We start from the raw sequence: 16422 nt of genomic DNA, 5'->3' as shown, positions 1-16422 counted from the left end.
TGTCAATAGCTGTAAACCGTAATGTCTGAGTAATGCGCGTCCCATCCACAGTATCAAAGTCCTTCTCCGTGTGAAACGTCCACCAAGGCTTGGGATGAGCCTCACTCGACATGGGCCTTCCTCCCAACAAGGACGATGCCTCCGCCAGTGAAGGTTTTTGGCTCTGCCCTTAGTCAGCCGCCCAAGGGGCCCAGGCCCCTGCATCAACTGGCAAGAAAAGAAATTTTTTTGCTGGCCACTGCATACGGTATCAATACGAGTGGAGATACCTTTCAGGGACCGATTGTCTCATCCAAGCCTGACTAGGATTGCTAGTACCACTCGGGCTTGGCAAGTACCACGGTTCCTTGTAAGATTACCAAACACAAGAGAGAGTACGGCGATACGCATGCACTACCGCGCACGCACAGGCGACGGCACACGGTTGGGCGTACCCAGGAAGTACTCGATTTGCCTCCTGCCCACAGAAAACCCGCTGCCATCACGCTTCTCTTTTTCCTACTTTCACAACCTCATCCCTTTTTACAACTCCACTCATCCCTCTCTTTTCTTCTGTGCTCATAGAGTTCCTAGAACCGGGGGATTTTGCATTTTTGTTCTTTTCTCCCACAATACCCGTTGTTTGCCACTTGAGTTTTTCTTCTATCAAGTGCAAAAAAAAAGAGACCAGACGACTCACCTTCTTACGTCCCTCTCTTATTCTTGAAGGTTCTGCCACTTACGCTCTCTTTGCAAGTATTCTGTGTGTAATCAGATCGCTTGCGCCTTATCAACGGAGAACTCTTCCGGTGAAGCTAAAAAAAACCTGTTCGCATACCCTTTTTTCTCTCACACACCTTGCCTCCACGAAAATTTACACTCCTTTGGCCAGCCACTGATCTGAGGTTTTCTTCACGTCTACAGAAACACGTCAACAATCGCAAACATGGCCGACGGACTGCAGATGGGCAACCTGTCCCTCCAGGACTCCCAGCACGCTCCCCAGGCTAACGGCCCCCTGGCCGTGCCGCCTACATCCCTCCTCACCTTCGCGGGCGCAACGTCGCCAGCGTGGAGAGTGCTGCTCCCCCTCCCGGCCCTGGTTTCGGTGGCCCTCGGTACGCTCCTCCATCTTTCTCACTACATTGATCCCCTCGATCACAAGGCATCCCGCTAACCTCAAACTGTCTCACTAGTAACGGCCCTCCTCGTGGTGGCAACTGGGCGAACGCCAACGCCCCCGACTTCAGCCCTCGCGGCCCTGCCAACGGTAATCCCAGCTGGAACCCAGACGGAAACATCCGGCCATTCGATCCCCATGCTTACGGATACCCAGGTTCTTACAGTGGTGGTGCTGGTGGTGGTAGTGGTGGTAGCTACGGTGGCAGCGGCGCTAACGCCCGTGGCTCTGGAGATGGCCAGTGGCGCGACGGCAAGCACATCCCTGGTCCCGCCAACCCTCGCGTGGAGCGTGAGCTTTTCGGTCTCGGCCAGGATGACCCCTCCAAGCAGCACACCGGCATCAACTTCTCCAACTATGACGATATCCCAGTTGAGGCCTCCGGAGAGGGTGTCCCTGAACCCGTCAACACTTTCACTAACCCCCCTCTTGACGACCACCTCATCGCCAACATCAAGCTTGCCAGCTATGTTGTTCCTACCCCTGTTCAGAAGTATTCTATCCCCATTGTCATGGGCGGCCGCGACCTGATGGCTTGCGCTCAGACCGGTTCCGGAAAGACCGGCGGTTTCCTTTTCCCCATTCTCTCCCAGGCTTTCCAGAACGGCCCTTCTGCTGCTCCCCAGCAGGCCTCCGGTGGTCAATTCTACGGCCGCCAGCGCAAGGCCTACCCTACCTCGCTCATTCTCGCTCCTACTCGTGAGCTGGTCTCTCAGATCTTCGACGAGGCCCGCAAGTTCGCCTACCGCTCTTGGGTCCGCCCTTGTGTTGTGTACGGTGGTGCCGACATTGGCTCCCAGCTGCGTCAGATCGAGCGTGGCTGCGATCTGCTCGTCGCTACCCCCGGTCGTCTGGTCGATCTGATTGAGCGTGGCCGTATCTCCCTCATCAACATCAAGTACCTGGTCCTGGACGAGGCTGATCGCATGCTGGACATGGGTTTCGAGCCCCAGATTCGCCGCATCGTTGAGGGTGAGGATATGCCCCGGGTCGAGGACCGTCAGACCCTCATGTTCTCGGCCACCTTCCCCCGCGATATCCAGATGCTGGCTCGCGACTTCCTGAAGGACTATGTTTTCCTGTCGGTTGGTCGCGTTGGTTCCACCTCCGAGAACATCACCCAGAAGGTTGAGTACGTCGAGGACCAGGACAAGCGCTCCGTCCTGCTGGACATTCTCCACACCCACGGCACTACCGGCCTGACTCTCATCTTCGTCGAGACCAAGCGCATGGCCGACTCGCTGTCCGACTTCCTGATCAACCAGCGCTTCCCTGCCACCGCTATCCATGGTGACCGCACTCAGCGTGAGCGTGAGCGTGCCCTGGAAATGTTCCGTAACGGCCGCTGCCCCATTCTGGTTGCTACCGCGGTTGCTGCTCGTGGCCTCGATATCCCCAACGTCACCCACGTTATCAACTACGATCTGCCTACCGACATTGACGACTACGTCCACCGTATCGGTCGTACCGGTCGTGCCGGTAACACTGGTATTGCCACTGCTTTCTTCAACCGTGGCAACCGTGGTGTCGTCCGTGACATGATCGACCTTCTGAAGGAGGCCCACCAGGAGGTTCCTTCCTTCCTGGAGAGCATTGCTCGTGAGGGAAGTGGCTACAGTGGCCGCGGCGGCCGCGGCGGCCGCGGCGGCCGTGGTTCTAACGCTACCCGTGACGTGCGTCGCGTCGGCGGTGGCATGGGTGGTGCTACCCAGTCGTCTTTTGGCGGTAGCGCCTATGGCGGTGCTCCCTCCTACGGCGGTTCCGGCGGCAGCTACGGCGGCAGCGGCGGCGCTGCTCCTTCCTACGGTGGCTCCGGCGGCGGTGCCGGCTACGGTGGCGGCAGCTACGGTGGTGGTAGTTACGGCAACCCCTCCGGTTCTACCGGCCCCTCGTCTTGGTGGTAAACCAGTTGTGGTCTGATGACGAGGCCGTCGGGTCTGATTGGCTCCCATTTCTTATTTTTTTATGTCTTTCGTTGACGGATACGATCAGAACGAGCCCTGAGTTCCTTTTTTTGCCTCGCTGTTTCTCAGGGACGGCTTTGTCATGGCCGCCACGACTTTCCTTTGCGTGTGTTTTAGATTCATGTTTTATGTTGCTCGTGCCTTGCTCATGTTTTGTTCTGTTTTCTCCCTTATCCCTGTATTTGTCTTATCTGCTTTCCTATTTCGCACGTTTGCAATGGCTCTCAATCTGGCCTTGTTTAGACACGGGGCGTTCGAGCAGTTCTGATTTCCCTTGTGTTGCTCCGGGGCATTTTTCATCACATTTCCCTTTTCTTCGAGCAACCCGGTGATCGGCACTGCATGAACATCATAGAATGCGTTGTCTTTTCCGTCCGTCTCACATCAGATACCCCTTTTGTTCGAGCGTTCCTCAATTCCGGGGACTACGTTCGAATGACGCGCGCGCCGAGCGGAGAGTGCCGGATTTTCAACTCTCCTCGAAAAGTGCTTTCTTCTACATCTGCATCCATCTCTCTCGGTGCTGTTATGGCTGCATCGGTCGAGTTTTGCAGTATAGACTTCTGACAGCGTCGGTATCTTATGGCGGACCGTTATTTTGTGTTGCTGCCCTCGTGTGTTTTCTGCGGTCGATTCTGTTTCGAAAACCAATATCCACGCTTTCTTTCTCCCGGCAATGCTGAACGGAAAAATTATTGACGATGGGCATGCATTGATGGGAGCAACGAGGAGCCCCTTCTCATCCTCGGATGACTTAATGGCTCTCTTTATTGTTGCTGGACCGTCGAAAATGCCCGCCAGGTGGATGGATTTCGATACGGCTGTTTCTTTGCATTTCGTATGGCGTTGGCTTGACTCGCTTACCATTTATGTCCTCTGGGTCCGTGGAGGCTGATTGTTTCTCCTCTATTTTATTGCATATCATTTTTCTCGGATCCGTGGGGGATTGGGACGCTGTCGCCGGTGCTGGATGAATGGTTCGCTCTCAGGCATCATGGTTTTTCGCATGGTTTGAGTTTGGGAGGACGCAGAGGCGCCTGGAATCTCGAGGCCGTGAGAGAAGGAAAGCCTTCTTACCTAGTTCAATGCTATTTGAAAAGTATTTCCCTCCATCTTCCTAGGCGAACTTCGTAATCCAGTACATCTGGTTCTTATCTTCCGTAGAGACTCGCTGCGGGTCGTTATTTTATACTTCGGACTTCTCCTAGTAGACAATTCCCTCAAAAAGTGTATAGAAATTTGACCAAGAGAGAATCACCGACGATAGATCAATGAACCCCTAGACCAGACAAGTCCATCATTCAGACCCAAATTGTGATGCATTGAAGGAGAGCATTGGCCGTCGCGTCAGCACGCCACGTTACGCGGAGCCCCGATGCGGGTAGATATCACCACGGCCAAGCCAGCTTAAGTTCGCACTGGGGAGCAACTGCGAACCTGAGGATCACTCGGCACTAATTTGTCCCTTCCGGTCTTTCCCTCCCTCCCCTTGGCAAACCTTTTCCCACACCCTCACCTCTTCTTCATTACGGTTTAATTATCCTAACACTGCATCTTCCTATCCTTTTCACCCTCCGCCCCCTCTTTGTTCTGCTCGCGCCTCTAAGGGGGCAACACCACCGCCCCAGAACCCTCGATTCTTCCGATCCCAGCAGCTTGCGGACTCAGCGACAACCCTGATCGCAATCATTATTCAAGATGGCCGAGGTCGAGAACGCCCCGATGGACGACTCTTTCGCTGCGTCTGAGGCTGCAGACGATCAGTCTCATAACGTGACGGCCAGCGCGACGGTCGGTACGAGACGTCAAGCAAACGGCACGATTGGGTCAGTGTACTCCGGAAATAAGATTAGGCATCTTAAGAAGGAGGATGGTATCCCACTGTGGCGCAAAGACATCCAGTACCAGTTCCTCAAGCTCGTCTTCGAGGACAAGACCGCCGTGTTCACGCGATACCCCGATGGCAAAAAGAATTGCGACTTTGCCGACATCTACATCGACGCCATGGCTAGGAGCAGCAAGACGAGCAAAATCCTCAAGGACAAGCTGCAGAGTGACAAGCCAGCGGCTATCAGCATGGCCATGGTCTGTCTGTTGGTCAATTTTGGCCGCATGAATACAACCCTCAACTGTACGCCCTTTCCTGTTGCATCTCTGGATGAATCCCTTTGGTCCGACCGCGGTACTGATTCCTGCGCCCTCTTTTTGAACTATAGTCTTCCCAGAAATGCGTGCCCAGTTGCGAACCTATCACTCCATTCCTTCTCTCCAAGCCCACCAAGACTCCAATGCTTATAAGCAACTGCAGGACGCTCCACGTTTGAAGTCCATCCTGAAGGGCGCTTCGGAGGATGTGGATCAACCTAATACCTTGGATAAGATTAAGCGACAGGCCATCCCCCGAACGAACCCGGTTAATCTTATCTTTGTGTTGGCACAATATGCACCGAAAGTGTCTGAGATGCATTTCTTCCCCCCTCGCGACTTCTTCGACTTGGTCATGAGGTCAACATTGAGCAGCGAAACTCGTGCTAAAGCATTTTTGTGGCTTATGTGGTGGTACTTGGAAAGTGACTTTACCCGTGAATCTGCGGAGACCAATCCTTTCGGAGCTGGCTTGGAAGGCGAAGGCACCGATGGCCTGCCTGTGAAGGTTCCTGCCTTTGAGAGCCTGACCGAGGAACAGGCAAATTTAGAGAATGTGGATACACCGGAGGAGTTGGAATATGGTGAATCCAAGCGACTTGAACGGAAGCGTAAGCCTACAATGCTTTGATTGTCTTCTCTGGCAGATCGTTTTATTAACATAATTGCACAGGGATCCTAGAGGATGATGAGCCCTTGCCCCGTGTTCCGAAACGTCCGAAGAAAGGTATGCTGCAATGGTGACTCTTGTACTACCCTTTCACGTCCTAACTTCTTGTGTCTAGAATACGGCCTGGACGAAGATTCCTTCGCCGGAGACTACTCTGGCTTGGGAGGTCGTGGCTCTGCTATGTCTACCCCACTTCATCCATCTGCTAAGCGCAGCTTGGATGAGGATGATGAGGAGATGACTCCTGGTTACTCCTCACGACCACGCAATAAGCAAGCCAAACGAGACTCGTCCCTCAACCGCGCGGTGGGTCAGCAGCGGCTCATTTTGAAGACCAGAATGGATCACACCCCCGACGCTTCACCTGCGCCCCCGGGTTCCAACCATCCAGTGCTGAACCGTTTCATTCCCGAACCATCCCTCTCCCAGGCCTCGGGACGTCGGCCTCGACCCCTCACACAGCACCAAATTGCCGTTGAGCAGAACCGCAGACAGCGCATTGAGTACCTGCTTGCTAAGCGTAAGAGCAACGCATATCGTGTCCTCCGCAACAAGCGGAACAACGAGATCCCATTTGCCCGATACGGTCGTCTTCTGCAGAATTTACCAGAGGGATATGATACCGAGGACGACGAGCACTCATTCGGCAAGGGTGGCCTGCTTCCAAACCCCAAGGAAGAGGATGACTATGGCGAGTGCGCCAATTTCTTCCTCTCCGTGGTCCGGAAGGCCTCTCGTCGACTTGACAGGTGGGACTATGAAGACGCCAACGGACCCAAGAAGGACCGCCAAAAGGAGCGCGAGGAGCGTCAAAAGGTCAAGGCCGCTCTCGAGGCGGACGTACGAGCTGCCACCAACCGGGCCCGCCCGCGTGCACCACGCGGTGCTGGGAAACGCAAGTCCACTGGTCCTACATCCACCAGCAGCGCTGCCAAGAAAATTGCAGGAGCTCGCACTAAGGGTGGTCGCAGCCGTCTCGCTGGTGGAGGTGTTGGAACACCAGCTGCAGGCACTCCGATCTGGGACCCCGAAAATGCTGCCGGCGACGAGGAGATTGACGGAGAGCTGGACGAGCTTGACCGTGAGCTTCTCGGCGAGGGATCTGGCGAAGAAGACGGAGTGCCGCGCGCAGGAGAAGGGGAGGGCGATTTCTCGGATGAGACTGGTGATGACGAGGGCGACGTGGACGGCGATGAGAATTCGTCTACCTACGACGGCCCCAATGGCTATGCACGTCACGAGAGCTCATCTCCAGTGCCGGAAGGCAGGCGCGACGGTGGAGATGACGCGATGGAGGATTAAGGGATCTGGCGTTTCGGTTGTGTTTACGACCATACTTTTCTACTTGTGGCCAGGGCTTCTGTTCTGGGTCTACGGTGATTCTTTCTAGGTAATTTATGATTGTATTTCTTGCATTTGATATCGCAGTCTTCCTGTTTGCTATTGTGTTTCTCTGGTCAAGCTAGTCATTGGAGGAGCCGGGGGTCATCTCCACTCCTTGGTGCCCTTTCTCGGGCTGACGATACGGGTTTGGTATCTCTGCGTTCCTACTGGATTCTCTTGCTGCGCAAGCATCCCCCGGACAAGCGTAACGAAGTAGTGGCTCGCCCGTTTGTCCCTGGCTGACGCTTCCAGACCCGGGACTGATGCGTAGAAGTAGAAGCTGAGTGGTATTTTTTTTGGCGTTTTTTACCCCCAATCCACCGCTGCCTGATGCCTCTTGTGTGCTATATGATACTCGCATATCTCTGTTTTCCGCTTTCCGCCGATCTTTCTTGAGTAAATAGATTTCCGAGATGAGGTTTCTCGACCGCACGGTGCTTGAGAAGGTAGGATTTCGATGGAGTGACGATTGGGAAATAGTGTTTCTTGTGATTAAAATATGGAATGGATGGGCACTATCACTGAAGATGACATGAGAGTGAAAGCTGGTGGCATTGAAATGCAGTGGCTAATGTTTGATCTCAAAGACGATGATGGGCTGTACTGGGATGCAGAGTCTTCTGCCGGGGAAAAATGCTGTGAGGAGCCCGATACATCTGGCTTATCATAGAAGAAATTTGGCGGCTCATCAGCTAGCATTCCAGGGTAACGATTATCCATTGTAGAATCAGCTTGAGGAATTTTCTGGCGAGAGACGAGGGAATCTTGAGTATATAAGCACAATTAAAGGTCAAAAAATCAGAGTGAGACTTGTCCTTCGGAGAAATATGATCTAGTAGAACCAAGTATGGCAACCGAGGGCCTTGAGGGACGTGCAGATCTACTGCGGACGACGGGGCAGTGCGAGGAAAATGGCGGCTATGTTGGCGCGGCTACGGATCTGACCCGGGAGGTATGTCGGGTTCAGAGTCGGATGCAGAGAGAGTCCTTACGAGGGTGAAGCCGGGTCGAGAGAGTTGTAGAGAAATTGGAGCGCACTGGGAATAGGAATGTGTGCGCTTGTGGGTCTGAACCTGTTCAGTGATGTAGCATTGTGCGTCGTCTACATGGCAGATGCTGGAACAGCTCCGCTAGTTAAAGAATCCAACACTTATGAGTATGAGCTTTCCTGGCGATTCCCCAGAGTTTCATTCGCTAGAGAACTCAGAGACGACCTTGTAGATCAGTGCGCCATCAACATGTTCATTCCTAGAGGCTATATGATCTCCTCTCTCTCACGCTCCTTTCTACCCACACAGCTCCTTCAACCAAACCCTCATTCCGCCGAGACCGCCTCTGTTCATCCTCAGGAAGTATGGCACCAGCAGAACCTCCCTCTCTCCCTCCTCCCACCCAGGCCGTTCATCTCCATAAAGTCCCTCGCCACTCTCGCCGAAGCCGACACCGTTCCTCACCTTTCCCTGCACCTGGAGAAGAGGCACATTCTGGATACCAGCAATCTCGATCTTTTTGATCTCATCCACGTGCGAGGTATGTACATAGATCCGCTCAAGATCAACCTCGTTGTCAACACTCTCGGCACAGTACACGAGCGGCCCTCGCATGATGGCCACTTCGTCTTTGCGTAGCATAGGGTGAGCATAGACGACTCGGGGCGCCATGGGGAGCTCTAGCGTGAGCGTGGTGGAGGACTTGATCTCGAGATGGAGATAGCCGTCAAGCACATCTCCGCGAATGGAAGAGGTGAAGGAATTGGCGGCCCACGAAGGGATGCGGATTGCAAGCGTCAGCGGGGTAGAAGTCTGCACAGAGATAGTGACGGTGCCTTTCCAGGGAAACTGGGTCTCCATAGAGACCCTGACGTCTCGTCCGTCGAGCTGCGTGGCAAAGCTTGAGCCGATGAAGAGGTGGATGGCGCAGATCTTGCCCTCGACGGAGTAGGTCAATGTGGGAAGAAGACCGATCAGCTTGGCAATGTTGGGAGGACAACAGGCGACGTCGAACCATTTGCTGCGTTCGTGGGCGTGGCCTGACCGAGTTGCAAGAGGGTTTTCGTAATAGAACGAATCGCCTTGTTCTGTAAGCCTTGTACGCACGAAAGCTGGAATGCGGAACTAACTCACCTTGCATACCCACAGCTCCAAGCACGCAGTTGAGCAAAGCACGCTCCATTACGTCGCCGTAAAGCCCTTTAAGCTCGGCACGAAGCATACGCTCACACAAGATGATCAGAGCGAAGCTTGCACACGTCTCCGAGTAACAGCCCCCGCCCTCGTTCAGGTCCGGCAGATGGTACTCTGGACCAAAGCCTTCACATTGTGTCACGCTACCGACACCTCCAGTGATATACATCTTCGTGTTGACGGTGTTTGCAAAGAGTCGCGCGACGGCGTCTTTAATATCGTTCGTTTCGGACTCGCCCACGAGCGTGTAATGCTGTGCTGCCGTGAGATAATACATTGCGCGGACTGAGTGACCCTCTATCGTGCTCTGTTTGACTAGCGGAGTGTGCGCCTGCATGTATGCATAATCGCGTGGTTTGCTGAACCACGCTTTATATTCCGTCCCGAGATGTTCATAAGGGTCTGCACCGCGGGCAAAGGCTTCGCAGTCGAAGAATATCTCATCTTTTGCGTCGCGTGTGCCTCGCTCTCGAATGAAGTGTTCCGCAGTGTCGAAGAATACGCTGTCCTCTGTGATGTCGTACAACCTGAGCAGTCCTATCTCGAGTTCCTGGTGTCCGGGATAGCCACCTTTGGGCACCACGACTTTGCGAACAAGGTCGACCATACGTCGGACAACCGTGATGAGGTCATTGGAGCCTGTGAGTGAATGATATGCTGCTGCTGCTTCTGCTAGATGTCCGAGACAGTAAAGCTCGTGCATGTCACGAAGGTTAGTGAATCGGTTCGGTAGGCCCAAGATTGTGTAGTAGGAATTGATGTATCTATCAATACTGTTAATGTGACGAAGGAGGACCATTCACTCTTTGATCTTACCCATCCTCATGCTGAGCTGCTATGATGACTTTTACAGCTTCATCCACAAACCGTCTGAGCTCTGCATCATTATCTTTGATCAAATGATAACAACATGCTTCTAGCACCTTGTACACATCCGAGTCCCAGAATGGATGAGGAGTCGCTTTCGCCGTCTCTGCTGTCCATGTCAATGCGTCAAAGCGACCAGTGGTGCGTAGAGAGCGGATGATAGCTGGTAATGTGGTTTGGCGTATCACAGAATTGAGGTGAACGTAGAAAGGAGAATTGAGCTCAACTGAGCGAAGCTGAGCTGGAGTAAACACCATGGTCGACGCTGAAGCAAAAGGAGAGATTATTGCCTTTCTCAATGTATCCAACTCGCCTCAATATTTACTCTGTCTCGTCGCAAGACCTAGGTGAACAGCCATACACGTGACGTCGGATCCCAGATGCCCTATCGAGCGGCTCAGACTTCTCGAGAAAGAGGAAAATTGGCCCGACTTGCATTCCAGGTCCCACGTCTCGGGAGTACTCCGCGTACTCCGCCCAGCTGCAAGAATTCCAAGAAAAGGAAGTCGGCCACGACTTGCGCCAAAACGTGCAACCTCGGGTGGGCGGTCGCGTATACGATAGATGAGTCTTGAAGCCTAACTCCACCCCGGGGCTTGTGGAGCTGATATTCGGGGTCAATAAGTTAAGTCCAAATCAAGGGACCCTTTATCACCACCGGTATCTGCCTCTCAGTTGGTATGGAATAACCTTTCCACTGCATCCTGTTGTCTTCCTGAGCTTTGAATCATGCTTACATCTTACAAGCTGGCAGCGCGCAAGCTCGACTCTGGGAAAGAGACTCTGCACTGCGTTGACCCGAGCGAATGCATCTTTAGTTTGTCCTGCCCCCTAGTTTTGGAGACGTCTGTCGGTGAGATTCCAGCATCGATTGGCGGCGAGAAGACAGAAGTTGGCTATGAGAAAGTCGGCATTCAGGGGAACACGACCACAGCTGTCGCATCAATCACCGACAAGAACAATCTGGCCATCACCGTCACCGACACATGGTCAACAGGAAGTTCGAGTAGCTTCACTGTTACTCGCTCCGTCACTGTTGACTCGGCTCCATCATATGCCGGTCTTCGAGTTGGCATTGATGTGCAGCCCTTTTTTGCCGAAGGCGTGCACTTCAATGATCTCGAGTACTACGCCCCGAATGCTTGCTACAACCTCAACGACCTGAACGAAGACGGCGTTTGTGACTACCTCGACACGCAAACCCTATCTTACCGTGAGGACCGTCTCAATTCCCTCTCTGTCCTGGCATTTCATCCCAAGCGCCAGCTGGGCATCTCCCTTTCGCGAGCCGATGCTCCGCAATACGATTGTCAGCCGCAGCGCCAGAACGGCCAATTGGCATTCCTACAGGACACAGATATAGGCGCTCTAGGATTCCGGCCAAACGGTGGGACGCTACATGACGCAATCCTGACAGCGAACTACCCATACGTCGAAAGAGATAGATGCAATGCGCTTCTCGTACGGGAGAGAGTACCTTGGGGTGCTTTCCGACCGGTCAAGTCTGGCGATACATTCACCGTGTCCTACACCATCAGACTGTACCATGCCCAATCAGCTCATGATGCGCTGTGGGAGCTGTCTCGTGATCAGTTCATGGCACTGAAGCCGCAGCCTGTGATACTGGATCAGAGTCTGGACGAGATTGCGCACGCACGCCTTGGAGCCTTATGCAAGTATTTCATGGAAGACTCTTCTGGCGGCGCTGGGTTCGTCACGAACTGCCATCCGCAAGATGGTAAACAACTGAGCAATGTCGTCCAATATGGTTCGTCCTCTCTTCCTTTTCCCAAACCGCCGCTAACACTAGCATCTAGGTTTCACTGGCCAGAACATCATGAACGCCTCAAATCTGCTGCAAGGATCCCAACCGGGAACCGAAGGCTACGAAAAGGCCCTCAAGGTCATTGACTTCTACGTCCGCATCGCCTCCCAGTCTCCCTTCGGCTTCACTCACGGCCTTTACAACATGGACCTCCAACGCCACGACTCCTGGTGGACAGGCCTGCTTCTCCCACTCGCCTACGCGCAGAACACGTCCGACCTGCAGCGCCTGATGGGCCCGCTCTATGAGCATCGCAAACCCATCATCGATGCTCTCGCCGGCACCCATGGAATCTACCTCCGCTGCGTGCTCGAAGAAACTGAGGCACTGCTCACGCTGTACTCGGCCTTACCCTCACCTTCCGCCCCAGAATCCTGGCTCGCCGTAGCTAAGAAGTTCGGTGCCTTCCTCCTCTCAGCTCAAGATCCCACCGATGGCTCTTGGAAGCGCGCGTACTCGCTCTCAGGAGAGCCACTGACTGAGCCCGACTTCTGGTTCGGCCAGACCTACTACCAGCAGCGCTCCAGCACCGCAACCGTCATCCCGTTCCTACTTCACCTGGGCAAAATTACAGGAGACACCGCGTATCGTACCGCAGCCATCCGTGCCGGCCACTTCGTTCGCGAGCACTTCGTCGACAAGGTGCGGCACAACGGCGGCATTCATGACTCCATCTACGCCAAGCCCCAACTGATCGATCACGAGTCTATCTATTTCTGCTGCCGCGCCTACTGGCGTTATACAAGTCCGTCGGCGGCGCATATTTTCTTGAGGGTGCCGTCCGTGCCGCGAAGTTGAGCGCCACGTGGATCTTGCTGTGGGACGTTCCCTTGGATAAGAACTCGACCTTGGCAAGATTGAAGTTTCGCACGACCGGTTGGGCTGGTTGCGACACCCCTGGGGCGGGCTATTTCCATCCTATGGGCCTGATCGCTGTACCGGACCTAGTCGAGATCAGCCAGCTTACCGGCGATGTTCTCTTCCTCGACATTGCCGAGTTGGCGCTCATGGCATGCAATGAGAATGTTGGACCCCGCTGGGGCTATGCTATGGAAGGGTTACAAGAGGAAGGAGTGCTGTTGGCGCCTTGGTTTGAAGACGACCCAATATTTGCGGCGGATAAGGGGTTCGGCGGCAGGTGGAAGGGTGAGGGCAATAAGACTTGTTTGCCGTGGATCAGTGCTGTGACTGTGTGGGCTGGCCAGGAGATGAGCAGGCGGTTTGGGACACAGGACTTCAACACCTTGAGGAAGAAGATGGGCACTAATGGCACTTAAAAGCAGGGTTTCCAGATACTTGAAAGTATGCGAGCATCATCAAGAATGCTAGCAAGCCAGCGTGAATGGCATTGAAAATCAAGATATTCATCACGGCATTACATCGCGAGTTGTATCTATTAAGAAAAGGTCTGTAAGAAGACGAAGGAGACGTGGAATATAAGGTTACCTTATTCAACTTAAGAAGCTTGTCCTTTTTGTAATGGGTTCTTCAGGCGATATTTATATTATTCCCTTGAGAACGATTTTCTATGGGAAACGCATGCAAAACGATTTCCTTCACCGTAACTTGGTGATCCAAACAAGAACGCAACCAAAACTCGAGAGAAATAGGAAGGAGCCTGCACAACTGCATATGCATCTTCGGACCGGGCCGGTTCAGTTCTGAATAGCTTCATGCAGGACGGTAGTGTCGATGGGAAGGGATGCCGAAACGATTTGATGCCGTACAGGACAGGGCAACCACGGCATCGTTCTTCAACAGTATCATCATAGTCTGTTCAACTGCTCCGTACTCAATCCCCAATCATCCGTCAACTCTCCTATGATATATGTCCACGGCCAGCCATGCTCTTCTTCCGTTTCGCGGATGAGTCTCAAGAGCGCCATCTGACAGTGCGGGTCTTTGATCAAAGGACCACCTGAGACTAGCTATTAGATCCACTTGGGTCCGGTCCAGGCAGGTGACTTACTTGCGCAAAGAGCGTGGCATGCGGTAAAGCGAACATGTGCTTCATTCGAAGAAAGCGCTGCACCAAATAAGATGCTTGCATAGTGATCGAATTGTGCCTGGCTTCGCTTCAGCATGGGATCCACATCTTTGGCTGATGAAGCATTACCTGAAGTCTTCGGAGACATCTTCCATATCCTAGTCCCATCCGGAACCTTCCCGGATCGTAAGTGATTAACAGTATTTGCGCCATTGCGATGTGTTGCATTGCGCAAGCTTTATGTGGCGATCAGCAACTTTGACCACCTTGTCAAGCGCAATTGGTTGACTCACCATGCCAGGAGTGTGTATACAAGATTGTCGGAAACGGTGATCCCCCTACCGGATCCGCTTCCGCATGGAACAATGGCGAAAAGCTGTCCGGTTTCATATTCTCCCAGTCCTCGAGCCGAACCCGCAATGACTCGTGTTCTTCTGCACTCTTCTTGTTATCCGAATAGCAGTATTGAACGATTTCTGCAAGAAGCCATATGGCTCTACGAGCCCAACTCCGCTCTGGTGGTGAACTTTCGGCTTGCCAGACCTGCTGGAGCTTGTCGTTGAAAAAATGGAAGTTGATCCTGAGAGGGCTCTGGTCGCATAGTGAGTATTGGATATCCTGGCCTACAAAGACCCAGAAAGATGCTTCTGTCAGGTTGCCGGAAATGGCGCAGTCAACCCAACTATTAACAAAGGCTGAACTTCCGCGAAGATGGCGTTGGAAGTCGTCGGAGGGTTTCTTACCTGTTCTTTCAAGTCAGCATGGCAACGACATACCACAGCAAAGATCGACCGGTTGACGTACAGCACATCTGCTCGAACAAACGGAGGATGACTGTTGAGGCAAGTATTATGTCAAGGTCCTGACGGTGGTCGAGAGGGTTGAGCATAGGAATTAGAATAGCGACACACCGCTCATGATAGGATTCTGCCAACTCCTCTGTGAACGTATGCGCAGTGCGTGCTAGATGAAGTGCTGAGATTGACAAACAAGCGTAGAGTAAGAGGGGCGAGGAGGATGCTCGCGACACGACATCTGTAGCAAAGTGTCTTTCATTATCGCATGCGTCAAGCTGCAGCGAATCGTCAGCGTCCAAGTTGAATCTTGTAGAGGGCAAAAATCTACCCAGTGTGCTATGACACTCCCAAAGTGGCGAAACAGACGCGCTTCTTCCAGGTCCGTAAGGGGCTGAGACCGACTATCTCTCTGCGAGTTGGGAGTACTGCCAGCAGGCGACAAAGCGCTGAAGCTCGCGATCGAAGCTTGTCTGATTGAGTAGGCTGATGCGTCCAAGGGGCTCGGTAAGCCTGTTGCAGACTGGCCCAGCAGGTCTCGGGGCTCAACAAGGTAGTCTGGTTCGATTTCCATCACCGGTGATCCTGTGTTTCCTTCGAGTATGCTGATATGGCCATATGATGCTGCGGATGGCGTTGTCTCCTTTACAACTTCCCGATATGAGGAAGCAACATCGTCTGTCACATCTCGAAAGGTGACTGCTCCGCCTTAGTCAACGTACAGGTTCTTCTCCGGATTCTTACCTTACATACCGTGGTCAGGTACGGCAATCCACACTTGATTTGTGTTGAAGAGGAAGTCTTTCCTTCCATCGCCCGACGGGCCATTCGATAAGCGGGACGATTTCTGCCCACGGTTGAACGAAATGCGCAGTGGTACCCGCGATGCTGGGACACACTCCCGTTTTGATCTTCGGCACTGGAAACACGTGGGCAACTGTTTATTGCCTGCACAATGTTGGCTATGGCCTCATATGGAGGTGTAGAGGAACGTACATTTAATATGGCGCTCTCTGCAGGTGATACTGAGATAGAGTTTAGATATGAGCGCAATCTGGACGGTTTCGCAATATCTCCATACGCACCAGCCTTTCATGGTTCGGCAATTTGCCCGACATGAGGTCCGATGCGGTATCCTAGTCGCAGACACAGTTACCAGGGCACGGCTGCTCGTCTGTTACGATGCTGTTCTTCCAAAGCCCGATTAATACAATAGAGGTGTAGTGTGACGTGTGCAGTCTGTAGTGTCGATGCCTCCCAACAGGAAGCGATGGCACCCTGTCACATGACAGCCCCTCTCGAGCGTCCCTACAGTACGGAGTAGACAGTGCAGCCAAGGAGCAGATCAGATTGATCATGTGATTACTATACCCTAGGCCCGCCTCCGTTCCAGTCACACCAACTGGGGTCAAAAGCGCGACTCCACATGGTTCCGCCGGTGCGGA

The 16422-nt window shown here is 53.3% G+C and overlaps 4 protein-coding genes across 4 annotated transcripts; 2 read left to right on the top strand and 2 right to left on the bottom strand.

Annotated features, from left to right (window-relative positions):
- Positions 1-925: 925 nt before the first annotated feature.
- N7482_002091 (DEAD/DEAH box helicase) lies at positions 926-3063 on the top strand (the record flags this gene model as incomplete). The annotated part of the gene is made up of 2 exons (XM_056684216.1): positions 926-1097; positions 1145-3063. 2 exons carry the CDS (start codon positions 926-928, stop codon positions 3061-3063), a joined length of 2091 nt encoding a protein of 696 aa, XP_056547822.1.
- Positions 3064-4821: 1758 nt separating this feature from the next.
- Positions 4822-7240, top strand: N7482_002090 (uncharacterized protein; the record flags this gene model as incomplete). Its single annotated transcript, XM_056684215.1, has 4 exons — positions 4822-5254; positions 5340-5879; positions 5942-5995; positions 6054-7240. 4 exons carry the CDS (start codon positions 4822-4824, stop codon positions 7238-7240), a joined length of 2214 nt encoding a protein of 737 aa, XP_056547821.1.
- A 1367-nt stretch (positions 7241-8607) lies between these two features.
- Positions 8608-10628, bottom strand: N7482_002089 (glycoside hydrolase family 127 protein; the record flags this gene model as incomplete). The annotated part of the gene is made up of 3 exons (XM_056684214.1): positions 8608-9398; positions 9454-10268; positions 10321-10628. The coding sequence occupies 3 exons, from the start codon at positions 10626-10628 to the stop codon at positions 8608-8610; spliced, it is 1914 nt and encodes a 637-aa protein (XP_056547820.1).
- Positions 10629-12217: 1589 nt separating this feature from the next.
- N7482_002088 (Zn(II)2Cys6 transcription factor domain-containing protein) lies at positions 12218-16073 on the bottom strand (the record flags this gene model as incomplete). The annotated part of the gene is made up of 13 exons (XM_056684213.1): positions 12218-12498; positions 12790-12870; positions 12929-13093; positions 13164-13243; positions 13300-13459; positions 13989-14114; positions 14166-14297; positions 14477-14926; positions 14988-15255; positions 15309-15676; positions 15731-15925; positions 15974-16002; positions 16063-16073. 13 exons carry the CDS (start codon positions 16071-16073, stop codon positions 12218-12220), a joined length of 2346 nt encoding a protein of 781 aa, XP_056547819.1.
- Between the last annotated feature and the right edge of the window lie 349 nt (positions 16074-16422).

This window comes from Penicillium canariense, assembly GCF_028826845.1.
Source record: "Penicillium canariense strain IBT 26290 chromosome Unknown utg000001l_segment0_segment0, whole genome shotgun sequence".
NCBI classification, from domain to species: domain Eukaryota; kingdom Fungi; phylum Ascomycota; class Eurotiomycetes; order Eurotiales; family Aspergillaceae; genus Penicillium; species Penicillium canariense.
The sequence above is the reverse complement of the archived record's forward strand: the minus strand, read 5'-3'. Positions and strand labels throughout refer to the sequence as shown.